At 38.0% G+C, this 12,784-nt stretch overlaps 1 protein-coding gene across 2 annotated transcripts in view; it reads left to right on the plus strand.

Moving 5' to 3' along the window:
- PRKN (parkin RBR E3 ubiquitin protein ligase) overlaps positions 1–12,784 on the plus strand; it is a 685,495-nt gene that overhangs the window by 401,370 nt on the left and 271,341 nt on the right. For both annotated transcript variants that reach the window (XM_063390620.1, XM_063390621.1), the window contains exon 7: positions 9,726–9,862. In XM_063390620.1, the coding sequence (XP_063246690.1) occupies positions 9,726–9,862 (137 nt within the window). The remainder of the gene's footprint in view (positions 1–9,725; positions 9,863–12,784) is intronic.

A 12,784-nucleotide genomic window follows, 5' to 3' on the forward strand; every position in this document is an offset into this window, starting at 1 on the left:
GTTGAGCCTGCTGTTAGAACCCATGTAAAAATATACTCCCTTTGCAATGGTAATAGAAGAAATCCACAACTTGTCGTGAAAATTTCTGTGTATTGTTTATGGTTTGATCAGCTTGTGAATAAATTTAGGTAGATGATGAAGTTAAGTAGTGATGTTATCCATATGGGTCACAGGGCATCTCCAGGTTATTATTGCACATTTTAAACATATTTTATTTTTTATTATGTCAAAATATGGGTTTCCTTGTTTTCCATTCCATTTCCTTGTTCTTTTTATTCCTCCTTATTTTCCTGATGGCTAGACTATAATCCAGACCCCAGCTCAAATGCAGTTAAGTATGGTGCATTCAGGGAGTTGTCAAAAGGAAGCTGAAGTCAGAAGATAACTTACCTTAGTGAATGCCTTTTAATACTTCTGATTTTTTACTTTTAACCTTAGAAATTACTGGGACATATATCAAATTTCTACCTATGCCCTGTCTTCTCTCCCAAGGCCAGGTTACTTCTTCCAGCAGACAGTGTGTGACAGAAGAGTCAGTATGAATAGGCTCTGTGGGAATGATCCACGTGTTCTGGGAAAGCTGTAGACAGACATGAGGAGTCAAAATTATTCATTAATGCTGATAATTGCAGCTATTATGTCCCCTTTGAGAAAGTTGCAGAGTTTGCTTGCTGCATCCTTTTCTTTAAGCAAATGGTCAGGGAAGACAAGGAGAAAGTAAGATGAAAAATCCATAGGCCTTTTCCCTCATCCTGAGTCAGTCCGCATAACTAGCTGTGTGTGAGGTGGGAAGTAAGCTGCTTTGTCAAAACAAGGGAAAGCTGGACAAAAGTGACACTTTAGTGAGATCCCTGAGATACTTGCCCTTTCAGGCACACTCATTTTCCAGTAAGAGTCTTCATATAAGTTCTCTGACTTTTATATGAATGGTACATCATTATTTCATTACCTGAAAACCTGTTCTGCTTGAAGAACAGAGGGAATGGCCATCACATTTTTTTCCTACAATGTGCCTTCTGTCATAAGTCAGTCCTTGTTAGCATCACAAAGAGCTTGCACAAGATTTTAAGAGATGATATTATAAAGCAGTGTTGTGAATACCCTTTCTCCCATTCCTGCAATATCTGGGAAGTGCAGGAGAGGGATAAATCTCATGGGTCTATTTGTTATTGACTTTCACTGTGCTCTGTGCATTGTTTGGGTATCAAGACCTGGCATTCCTATGGGAATGCAAAGTTATATTTAGATTGTCAGTCTTCCTTACAGTTACACAGGTCAGGTAGGCAGAAGATTTTTCCTGAGTACCCCTGTACAAAGAGCAGTACATTACCTGAGACCTCATACAGAGATACATTCACTGAAAGAGGACCAGCCAGCCAGCCTCCAATTAGGCAGTGTAAAACTAATGAAAATGGATGCCAAGATTAAATAGAAAGCAGGCACCTAAAATTATTTGAGCTTCCAGAATCTTCTTTTGAGTTGGATTCAATAAACATCTTGGGATTTTTCTGCATATTTTTATTGTCCCAGTTACAAATTCAGAAATTACGCTTCCCAAACTTTGTAATAATTTGTTTGGGTTTACAACTTAATTTGGGTGGGGAGGGTGTGGTGGTGGTATTGGTTGGTTTTTTCCTAGTTGGAAAGTTGATTCCATTTACTCTTTTAAGTGCTGGAAGTTGGCATTTAGGGAAGAAGGAGGAGGAAGGAAATTAAATTTAAGCACAGAGTTGAGTACATAGTGGGCATTGAAATTCTACAGTTGTGACACAGGGGTGTAATAAAATTAGAAACAGAAATTTACAATATGAATATGACATAAAGAAGCCACTTTCACTATTAGTACAATTTTTTGGTGGATCTTGCAAACTACTTCCTTCAGATTACTGAAGATAATTGACTGCTTTGAACACTTAAAATCTGCAAAGTCAGAGTGCCTTCCGTGAGACTTGCTAGCCCAAGGCTTGTTCTTTCCTTTGAGTGGAAGTGCTGATGTAGAAGGTGTTCTCAGATAACTGCATCTTGACATCTGTGCTAAGGTATTTGCCTTGAGGAGGAAAGGATAAAATGTTATCTGTAAGTTTTAAAGACAGTGAGGAGCTAAAAAAAAGGGGGGATTTCTATAAAGAAATGTCTTGTTATAACAATAGCTTTAGGGTGGTTTTTTTATAAGATAATAATCATTTCTTTGGTTCAGACTGAGGACTCACTTAATGGGAAGCACCCTCAAGTTATTGTTTGGATCAACATATACACTGAATATCCTTATTTGAAAAGAAAGTTGAGAAAAAGCATAAAACATAATATTAAGGCAGTGAAATATAATGCTCTAAGAGCAAATGCACTTAATATATCCCTTCTACCTTCTGTTACCTCTTCCATCTTTTTTTTCTCTCCCCTCTTCTCTGCTTCTCTACCTTACTTTGTTTTCCAGTCCTTTTTTTCTTCTATATGTTAAGAAATATAGTCCTAAAGTTCAGGCACCAGGGTGTATTTTCAAAGCTAACTGGAAGGGAATAACTGAAATTTAAACAGTGGAGACATGCTTTATCCGAAAGTTCTAGTCCCTCCTGGAGTCCCAGGGAATGAAAAGTATAATATGATAGCATCTCTTAAAATAATATCCAATATTCTTTTCCTCCTGTATCTTTTTCAGGGATTTAAGCATCCCCAAGAAGGCAAAAAGAGCTCATGATTGTGTCTTTTCTTTCGTGTTAGGAACATTCTTCTGTATAATGTGTTTACAGACACATTGATTTTCAGAGGCTATCTCAAAAGGCTTGATTTTGGGAAGGGAAAATAAGAAAACAAAATAATTTGGTAAGATGTGGTAATAAGAAAACAGTCCAAACTAAAGCTCTGTTGTCATAAATTTTTACTGTGGGACTAGTAGTTTTTAAACCTGAGTGTCCACATTCAGACTGCTGTTGCCTGTTGGAGGCAGCACACAGTAACCCTTGGGCAATGCCCAAGAGCTGTTGGGGTCTTTGCTATTTGGCAAGCCTAAAAACCATGTTGGGGCCCATTCTAACAATTAGCAGCATAGACAGTTGCATTCCAGTGGCATAAGAACATTTTCTGACAATATTAATTTTGCTAGCATAGATGTCAAGAGTAAAGCTAAAATAAGATTACTAAATAAGGTTTAAATTCGTGAAAGAAATCCACAGGACCTCAGTAGGCCCAAAGGGACCAGTCAGGAGAATAAAATGCCATTAGGGCATGAAGGCATTTTGACTTTTTCATTTGTTCATCCTCAATTACTGAAGGACTGTTTGGTGCTGAAAATGGTACAGGTGAAGTTAGGTGAAGTTAGGCATTCTTCCTCTTATTTTGATATCCCATGATTCTCTCAACTTCATTGTTTATATTGATAGAGGTTTTTGGGTTTTTTTTCCTGAAAAACAAATGATACTGATTTCTTACTGTGTGTCTCTAGTCAGAAAGTTATGAGACTGTGAAAGGAAGTCTTCTTGGGCTGACAGGAGTGTGTGCCTGCTGTGGACTGTCAGAGATGAGTAGTTTTTCCTGTGCTGCTGAGGGCTGGGTGCTGACCCAGGGGAGAGGGAAGCCTGCTGTGGCCCGGCTTAAATCTAGGGAGGGGTGAAAGAAGCATTTGCCACCCTTTGGAAGCAAAAGCTGAGAGTACAAAGGACACAGGTTTGGGAGGTCACTGCATGCCAGCATGTCAGTATGGAGGGATCAGTTCACAGTGAGCTGGAGCTCAGCAAGCTGCAAAGGGTAACCAGCAAGCAAGCCAGGGTTTGGGTTGGGGCAGTTTATGTGCTGCTGCCTTGGTTCACGTTAGTCATCTTTTCCTTCTGTTACCAAGGTGTTTTCCTTTTCTCTCCAGTGGAGCATCCGTGAGGTTTTACAAGCACTGATGGAGGAAAAGGAGGAGGCTCTACCCATCTCCTTTCAAAGCCTGTCTGATTTGTTGGTCATTTGCTGTGCAGAGGAGCACTGTGACCTGAATCCGATAGATTACAGGGTGCTTCTCCTCCAGCCTGATCACCTTCTACTCCTTGATATCATAGGATTCAGCTGTCAGTGGCAAAGGTGGTGGTTGTGTCTGAAGACAGAGCTCATAAAGGCGTGTCTGGGCAAGCAGGCAGAGCACACACATGGTACCAGTACTGATTGGAGTGTACCAGTGCATGTAACATACAATTCCCTTGCCCAGGTCCCCAGGCAGCAGAAGCTGTGCCCGCCACAGTGATCAGAGATTTTACAGGCAATAATGTGTGTCATTTCCATACCCCAAACCAACTCTTAATAACAGAGTTAACAGGAGCACTGCTGAAAGGAGTACTTGCCATCATGTGCACTAATTTTAAGCGTGCCTGTTTCTTCCTCTTACATTCTGGTTTAGTACGGTCAGGATGTTTCTGGGTTCTGGCCCCTTGGCGCTGCTTTCCAGTAGAAATAAGAAACATGAAAGTGCATTTTAGAGGAAAACATGTAACAGAGGAGAAAATAGGTCAGATTTCACTTGCTGATGCCTCTTTAAGTTAACAGCTGTGGGTCAGAACACATTTTGATACAGAAGCACAGCCAGATAATTTAAGCTCACACAGTGATGTCTCATGGTGTTCATAACCTTCATTTTATGACCTTTGATCCATTGTGTGGCTAGGGATCAAAGACAAAAAACTGGGGGAGTTTTGTTGCTATTGTTTAAGAGATTTAATATGTTCGTTTTCTGATACTATATTTATATATGCAGGGTTTTTAAATTAGAACAGCCTATGTAAAGATATAATTTCATCCCTTAGGAAAGCAATAGTAGGGATGTAGGGTTGTTGGGTTTTTTTTCCTAAAAGTCCATGAAAGATGGATTCTTGACTGCAAAGTCATATCACTGATATTAATTTCTCAGTACTTTTCTTAGTACTTTTTATTTTCTCAGGTAAGGTCTTGATACTCATTTAAATGCCTACCCTTGTCTAAATATTTGGGGCCTGCACTGTTACTCACAAGTTGCCTGTAATTGATAGGTCACTGTTTCTATTAATCCATAGTAGCATATTGCTCATTAAAAAGCAGGATTTGCTGCTCTGCTTTCTGCAAACTGTATAAATTCTAAACCACAGATCACTGAGACAATTTTTCTACATTTTCTATATTTATATTTTTATAGAAATATTAGCATCTTTCTAATGGATTTAATAATATATTCAATCAGAAAGTACCTGGAAGTATTTGCATGGTAAGAAAACCATGCACTTAAAGCATCATAAACAGGCAATTCATTCAGTAGTTTTGACTAAGACTGTGGAATGTGTGTGATAGACAGGAAAGCCAGAAGTGTCACCAGCTTTGTAGAAATTAGATGACTATATTCTCCTACATATAGTTTTATGAGGAAGCCACATGATGGATGAATAATTTGGTTTATTTAGGCATTTTAATTTTGATCTGCTACAAGAATAGAGCCAAAATGGTTTGACTACTGCTCAAGGACAGTATTTCTGTTTAGTTCTTCTAAATGTTCATGAAGCAGGAGAGTGCCTGTAGTGTCTGTGTCACCTAAGTTTATTTTCCTTTTTTCTTTTCCCTTGCATATTTTTGTTCAGTGATTCACTTCTTCTTGGATGGTGCTGACCTGAAACCTAACACAGATCTGCTTTGGAATGACATGGAGATCCATTTAGAAATGAAATTATTTCACAGTGCTTATACAGTAAGCTTTTTGAACTACAGGAAAATTGCCAAAGGAAAAATGTCCTAGAAATACAGAAGTGTTTTATGATAAATATAGTACTTATAGGTGGGGTTAAAGACTCTGATATAGCTGTGTGCATTCATATTTATTTACTGCAGAGAAATGAACTCCACATGGCTATTTTTGCTTTGCTGACTGTAATCCCATCAAGGCAGCCTTATAGACATCTGCTAAGGTTTTTTTTATTATTTGGTTAAGATTTTGAGATTGAGGTGAGAAAAATCCAGCTGTCACCTAGAAATGACCTCAAGGCGGTTTCACAGATTTGTCCAACGTGATTTTCACATACTTCTACAGGCTTAGATGTATTCCTTGCCCCAGAGTGCTTCAAAATGTAACTACTCACATTTTCTAAAAAATAATGGTCTCATATATGCAGTGTGTGTTTAACCTTTATTCAATCTAGCTTTTTTGAAGACATTGAGAGCAAGGACCAAGCAAGTGAGAAATTGCCCCGTATATTTTTCAGTAGGCATTGCAAGATATATCGGTGATCACTGATTGCAAGATATAGCAGGGATCCACTGTTAATGTCTGCAAATAATTCCTTATGCCAGCAGCCCCTCACATCCACAGTCGTTGGACTCCATCTCAGTACAATAATAGCTATCATCTTTGGGGTGTACTACAACAATCAGTTTCTCAGAATGCTTCTTGTCTAAACAAGCTCAAGTTTTTGTACCTTTAGCCAGTGTCCTGTGGTAGTCTGTCTGGGAATTATCTCCATCTTGCTGCTCTGGAGGGAAGAAGGGAAGGGGTTATGGACCAGAAAGCACTTCCCCTGGTGCTGCTGTTGTGCCTCAGTTATCCAACAGGACTAACACAAAGCAGAAACATTTAGGGTCCTCTTTCTTTTTCATTTAAGTCAGTGCACACTGATAAAATTCTAATGAAAAGGAATCCAAGCACGAGAGTGAGTTACTTATTACGGAAATTTCCAGTGATCCATTGTAATGTTGGCTTTCAATTTTTTAAAGGGCTTACATTCCTAATTGGTGAACAAAAAGGGCCAATTTATCCCTTGCTGTAAGAAACATTTTTCTTATATATTATTCTCATGAAGGCTCTAATTCAGCCAAACACATCCTGTAATGTGTTTAGAAACTATGAAACACTTTCTAAAATATAGATCAGATTTACATTACTAGCCTGTTGTGTTAGATTGAGAAAGGGACTTTGTTACCCTGTGGCAATTTTTTTTTTATTTTTATAATGCTCCTTTCTAAAATAAATTGTGTTTGGTACCAGCAAGGCTTCTATCAGTAACTCTTGGGGTTATCCTAAAGGAGTATTCACTAACTTCACCTGTGCATTGAGAATATTATCCCTACATCTTCATCTTTACTGATCTCAGGAACAAGACTTTTATGCCCCTTTTAAACTAGAATTGCATTCTTTTGATCAAAATCTGCAAATGTTGGACTGCAGCAATCATTCCAATGCCAAAGGAATTTGGATAAATCTGCCTTGCATACGGATTGAGTTTCTCAAAGCTTTATGACACAGATAGCCTGGGCTGAAGAATTAGCGGGCAGCGTAAGAGCTGTGAAAGCTAAGCTTGTCTTTTCTGACACAGTCAGAACCCAGATTTATATCTGTCTTGTACACATTGCTTGGAGTCTGATGGTGTTAAAAGATGGCATTTTTAAGATTAATAAAGGTACAGTTTAAATATGTACATGTATGGCTATTCCCCTTCTGGAGACTATAGTTTTGATTTTAGACAGTTGTGGTGCATTAAGAAGCACAATCAATTATCACAAAATAATTTACAGCAGAAACTGATCATAGTAGTTCGTTTGCATAATGAAATGCTGTTAGGATTGGTTTTGTACAAGTTTAGGTGGAATTCTTGATAACACTGTCTTCATTTCTGGCCTGACTTTTTAAAGATACTCTACTTCTGATGGCTTTCTCTTATTCATCTTGCCACACACATGTATTTTGTCTTTGAAGTGAAGGTCAGAGAGGTGTGAACCAGAGAGCTTCCTTCCCATGAAACTAGAAAATTACTCAGACACTGAAGTAATACAGAAGAGCGATTAACCCTGAAAGTGAGATATCCGTTAAAACTATAGGAAAATTTGATTATATCTGCAATTTAAGGAGAACAATTGGGAGTGTTTTTCTAAAGGTTACATTTGACTGGTGACCATAGGGACTTGTGCACTGTAGGGACAAGATAACTGCTCCTCTACTAGTCCATAATGATTTGGTGACCATCCAGATCAGCTTCTCATTTTGCTTCACAGCTGTCTTTTAAAAATTATTATTTTGTACATTCAGAACAGCAAGTAGGCAACTAATAAGGATTAGTAATGGGGAGGTTTGATTTATTCAGTTTTAAGCTGCTTTATTCAACAAAATCCTTAAAACACAGAGATTATATTTTTGGAGATACTAACACACTGCCATGAATTCTATAGTATGTACAATACTAAACCATATTTTCATGGAAAATTAAATGCTTGTATACAGTATGTGACATTATTGATTACCTTTTGAAGCTGTATTCTCACATTGAAGGCTTTCTGTTTTACTGTTTCAGGGGAATGTTCAAAGCATCATCTAGCAGGTTTTAGAGAAGATGTAGCAATACTTCTAACTCTAATGATTTTATCACAAATCTTGCTGTATTTGATTTTGTATTTCAATACTTGTCTCTGGGAGTACCACAAATGTGTGAGAATTCATATTTTTATTTTTAAAATAAATTCTTCTTCTTCCTAGTTATAAAAAAAAAAATTGAAATTTGTATGAAATTCCTGCCTGTGTTCACTCACAAGCAAATTAAAGGAGTAAAGTAATTCAGCATTTGAATAGAATCTCACTGTTTTTTTCAACTTAACACTTCTCCCATTTTTTTTTACTATTTTGAGACTTGAGGTTGGTAATAGAGCTGAAAGATAAGAAATTATGTATAATACACTTATTTTGGAACAGGCAGTTGAGTTATGTCCATCAGGAGTTAGCAGAAATTAACTTATATTAGAGCAAATCCATTAGGTTTGACCAGCGTCTTCCTGCAGTGAAGGCACATTTCACGTGTGTGTAATATTTCCTGTGTTACTCACTTTTTCTTTCACCTTCAGTGTGCTGGTCCTGAGCAGGCTTTTGGGAACCACTGGCTGTGTGGCTCTCCTTGCTGTGACCATCACTGGAGAGTCTCTGAGCACCAGCCAGCTCAGGAGTAAAACTGTCTGTCCTCACTTACTCCAAGCATTTCCTCTCAGCATCTCCAGCACCAGTATTCTGTCAGGCTTGGCAGAGCCATATTTAGTCTCTGCATGTGTGAGGGATATCTGGATTCCTGTAATGGCCCGTGGAGACTTAGCCCATACAGGCAATGGAGCCAAACTGGAGATTCAGCTCACCCTGCTGCAGGTGTCTGGAGGCTGATCAGCTCCAGCCTGCACCAAGTGCATGGGGCATAGCAGGAATTTCTCACCATATGGGATTTGTCACTTAGCGTATTTATACCCAGCACTTAGGTTTAGGAGTCTCCCTCCCATACTGAGTCCCATACCTCTGACCAGAAGCTGAATTACTTTACTCATTATTACTAAGGGGATGCCTTCTTTGCAGAGTTCAAATGGCTGCCTTGAAAGGCTGAAATCACGTGATGCTTTTCACAAAATCTTTAGCTTTCCTAGATAGTCATATCCCACCTATCGGCACTTGATGTTTTACCATATATGATCTTTCCTCACCTCATCCAAAGGATATCTGTTACTAAAGGATTTTTCTTGCTTTAGGTTTCAGTTTTCAGTAAATTTCATCTTTCAGTAAAAGCTTTACTTCTATTTCGTCATATCTGATTCCTGTTAGAAACCATCTCTTTGTAAAAGTGCTGCAGTATGCCAGGATAAATTCTATTTGTACGTTGTAATAATATTGTGCATTATGAATTAAAAATTATTATTAAATTAGAAGTTTGAAATGAAGCTTTTTGTGTAGTCCAATTGCTAGTTCATCACTCTCAGGATTTTGTTCCTAACAGGAGTCCTGTGCTTGTGTTCCAATGTGTGCATCGCCACGTCATTTGCCTGGACTGCTTCCATTTGTACTGTGTGACCATGCTGAATGACCGCCAGTTCATCCATGACCCGGAGCTCGGCTACTCCCTCCCCTGTGTAGGTATGTTTCAGGTGAATGTTCTTAATGTGATTTTTGATTTCAAGGTAAGATTTTTTTTATTGCCTATTAATTCTGGATATATCAGTGAAATTATACTGCGTTCACAGGAGCTGTTTAATTCCTCAGAGAAAATGTTTGAATATTGAGATGACTTTTGCTAAGTGAACTGAACTGGAGAATCAACTGGATTTTAAAGGGCATTTATTTTAAAAGAAAATGTTTACATTCTTCACATTAGTATTTTATAATTATGAAGTGCAAGCATTATACTCTGGTTAAAAAAAAAAAACAAAACACATTGACCTCCACATTTCCACTTTCAAATTAAGTAAACTATTAGCTTTCTTGGTCTGTCTTCAAGTACTAATAAAAAAGGAACAGGAATTTTAAATAATCTTCCTTTTGGTGAAGTTATTACTGATAACTATCTCCTCATTGAATGAAATGTAGTAACGTGTGTTACCTGAATAAGAAACAAAGTTTGATTTAACTGAAGAAAGACTTAAATGGAATATAAATTTATTTTGAGGATTGATTCAATTTCACTGGCTTGTGAACTGCAAAATTGTCAAAAATTTTGCTAAGAAGTATATTCTATACACAGCATTTTTCTTCTGGTGCTAAATTAGAATGGGAGCATGTATGTTCATCTCAAGTGCTGTATCATGGCATGAGAATAATTTTACAGCATATTAGAAGTTGCACAGGAGATGGGTTTGCCTGGTTACCTGAATGGCTGATAAATAAGTTTCAAATCCCACTAGATGGGAGAAAAATTGACAAAAGCGCTTAGTAGAGTGGCATCTATGGCATCTATTTAATCTGAGAACATGCCTTGAGGATATTGAAAGTACAGTAGTAAGAAATATTTTAAATTATTTCTTTTGAATTTCTTCAAGCAAGCAATGTTTCTTCACATTTCACTAGAATTCCTGTTTACGTGCTGTGTTGCCAGGTCTTACTTTACTTCCCCCTAAACAGCTACTACACTTACACACTGATGTCATCCTACACAAAATAATTTTTAAGGTTGTGTAGGAAAACTTGTCATGAGAAACTGAACAGGATCTTTATACCCAGTGTTCTTTCCTTGACCTTTACATTAGCATAATACTGTGAGGTCAATCTGTACTCTCAGCCTCCTTCCTTGCCTCTCTAGAAGTTAATCCATTTGCTGCTCCCGTGAAAATTAATAAACTGCTTGAGTAGAATCCTTCCTTTTCCCCCTTTTTAATTGATTTTCTTCCATTTTCTTCTGTTAGCTCCTTAGGTTAATCAGTTACTCCAGTGGTGCAGCAGGCAGCTCATCTTTCTCCTCCTCATGGGCCCCCATGCTGCTGTGGCTGGTGTCACAGAGCTTCCTCCAGTTCAGGCTGATATGTCAAACTAATGACCCTTCTTCCTCTTCTGTCTGTAAACCCATTGCTAGTCATGCTGCACTAAACTTTTATTAAGATTTTGCCATGTCTTCTACTCCACTTGTTCAGTTCAGAAGTTCTTTTTTCTCAGAGAGGAGACTAAGATGTTTTCAGAAGTTTTTACCCCTGACTGGCAGCTGCTAGCGAGTCTTCTCCACTTTTCTGTTTGCTGAAGTTGAACATTATGGGAATTGAACAGTGGAAGCAGAGTAGGGATGGGATGAGGAGAATATGCAAGAAGATGGTGCTGGGATGCTCAGGGTTGCAATTTCAGTCTTGGAATGGCAAGGAAGGCATGGTTTTGCCTTAAGAAAGGGATGCTGTGGAGGATGCATATAGGATGGGTGAACCTCTGCTGTTGAAGTGAGATAGAGATCAGCTGAGGGAACAGAAAAGAAGCTACTGCTACCAGTCTAGCCTCAGCTGTGTTATACTCTAAGTGTTACAATAGCTAAATATGGGAAAACTCAAATATTGTTAATCTCCAAGTTTCAGAATTCCCCAAGTTGGAAAGTTGTTTTCAAAATACTATTCCTTAAAGCAGTTCTGATAGCAGTAGTAATAGTAATACAATTGTAATACTTCTCTCTCTTGTTGATCGGTATCTCCATCAGTTTTCTCTGTTATGTTAGCAGTTTGGCACAAAAGAAAAAGCACTTGGAAGTATTCTCTTTCAAGGTGCTTTGCAGAATGAAGAATCTAAGCAGGACGGTTGTAACTTCACTGGTTCATTTCTGCAGCTATCTGAACCTAACTTTCTGATACACAGATCATTTGGTTGTCTCTAGTATTAAGTTATACTTGAGTTAGGAACTAATGATTAATTTTTGTTCTTTGAGAAAGTCATGAGACTGAGTTTCATCATACCTGTGAGAAGGAGGCATGCCTGCACTGCCAACTCCTTCCTCCTGTTCACATCCAAGCGTTTTAGCCTCCTTCATGGCTATGGATGCAGCAGCTCTCATCATCAATGAATTCAGTTAAGAAGTTTTCACAACAACATCACATGATTTTCTTTTCCACTTATCATGGTACTGCTACTGAATAGCATAAGATGGCATTTTTACAGTCTAAAGTTCACAATCTTCATTTTGCAACTGTAATTTGCAGTTTGTATTTACATTTGGGTATGATAAAGCACTATTTGGCACAGCTTTTTCTAATTACCTCAATGAAACCTCAAATAAATTCTCCTTGACAGGAATAAACACTATGGGACATGCCAAGAAAAGAAACCTTTCTTATTCTGGCAATGTGGGTTTAATAGAAGTTAAATCTAATAGAGAATGACTCAAAGTAAAAAAATGTTAGGTCTAAGCTTTATTGAAAAGATAGAGGTTCGTTTGAACCTTCTCCTAAAAGGAATACCAAACGAAATCGTGTTCACTCTTGATGAGATTTGTGTTATGGTAGCTAACCAGGTTGCACAGACAGCTCAAAAGAGTGCATCTATACATGTATTTTTAAACACCGAATCTGAAATAGTCTTTATGATGTCTCAGAG

Source organism: Prinia subflava, chromosome 2 (genome assembly GCF_021018805.1).
Source record: "Prinia subflava isolate CZ2003 ecotype Zambia chromosome 2, Cam_Psub_1.2, whole genome shotgun sequence".
NCBI classification, from domain to species: Eukaryota; Metazoa; Chordata; class Aves; order Passeriformes; family Cisticolidae; genus Prinia; species Prinia subflava.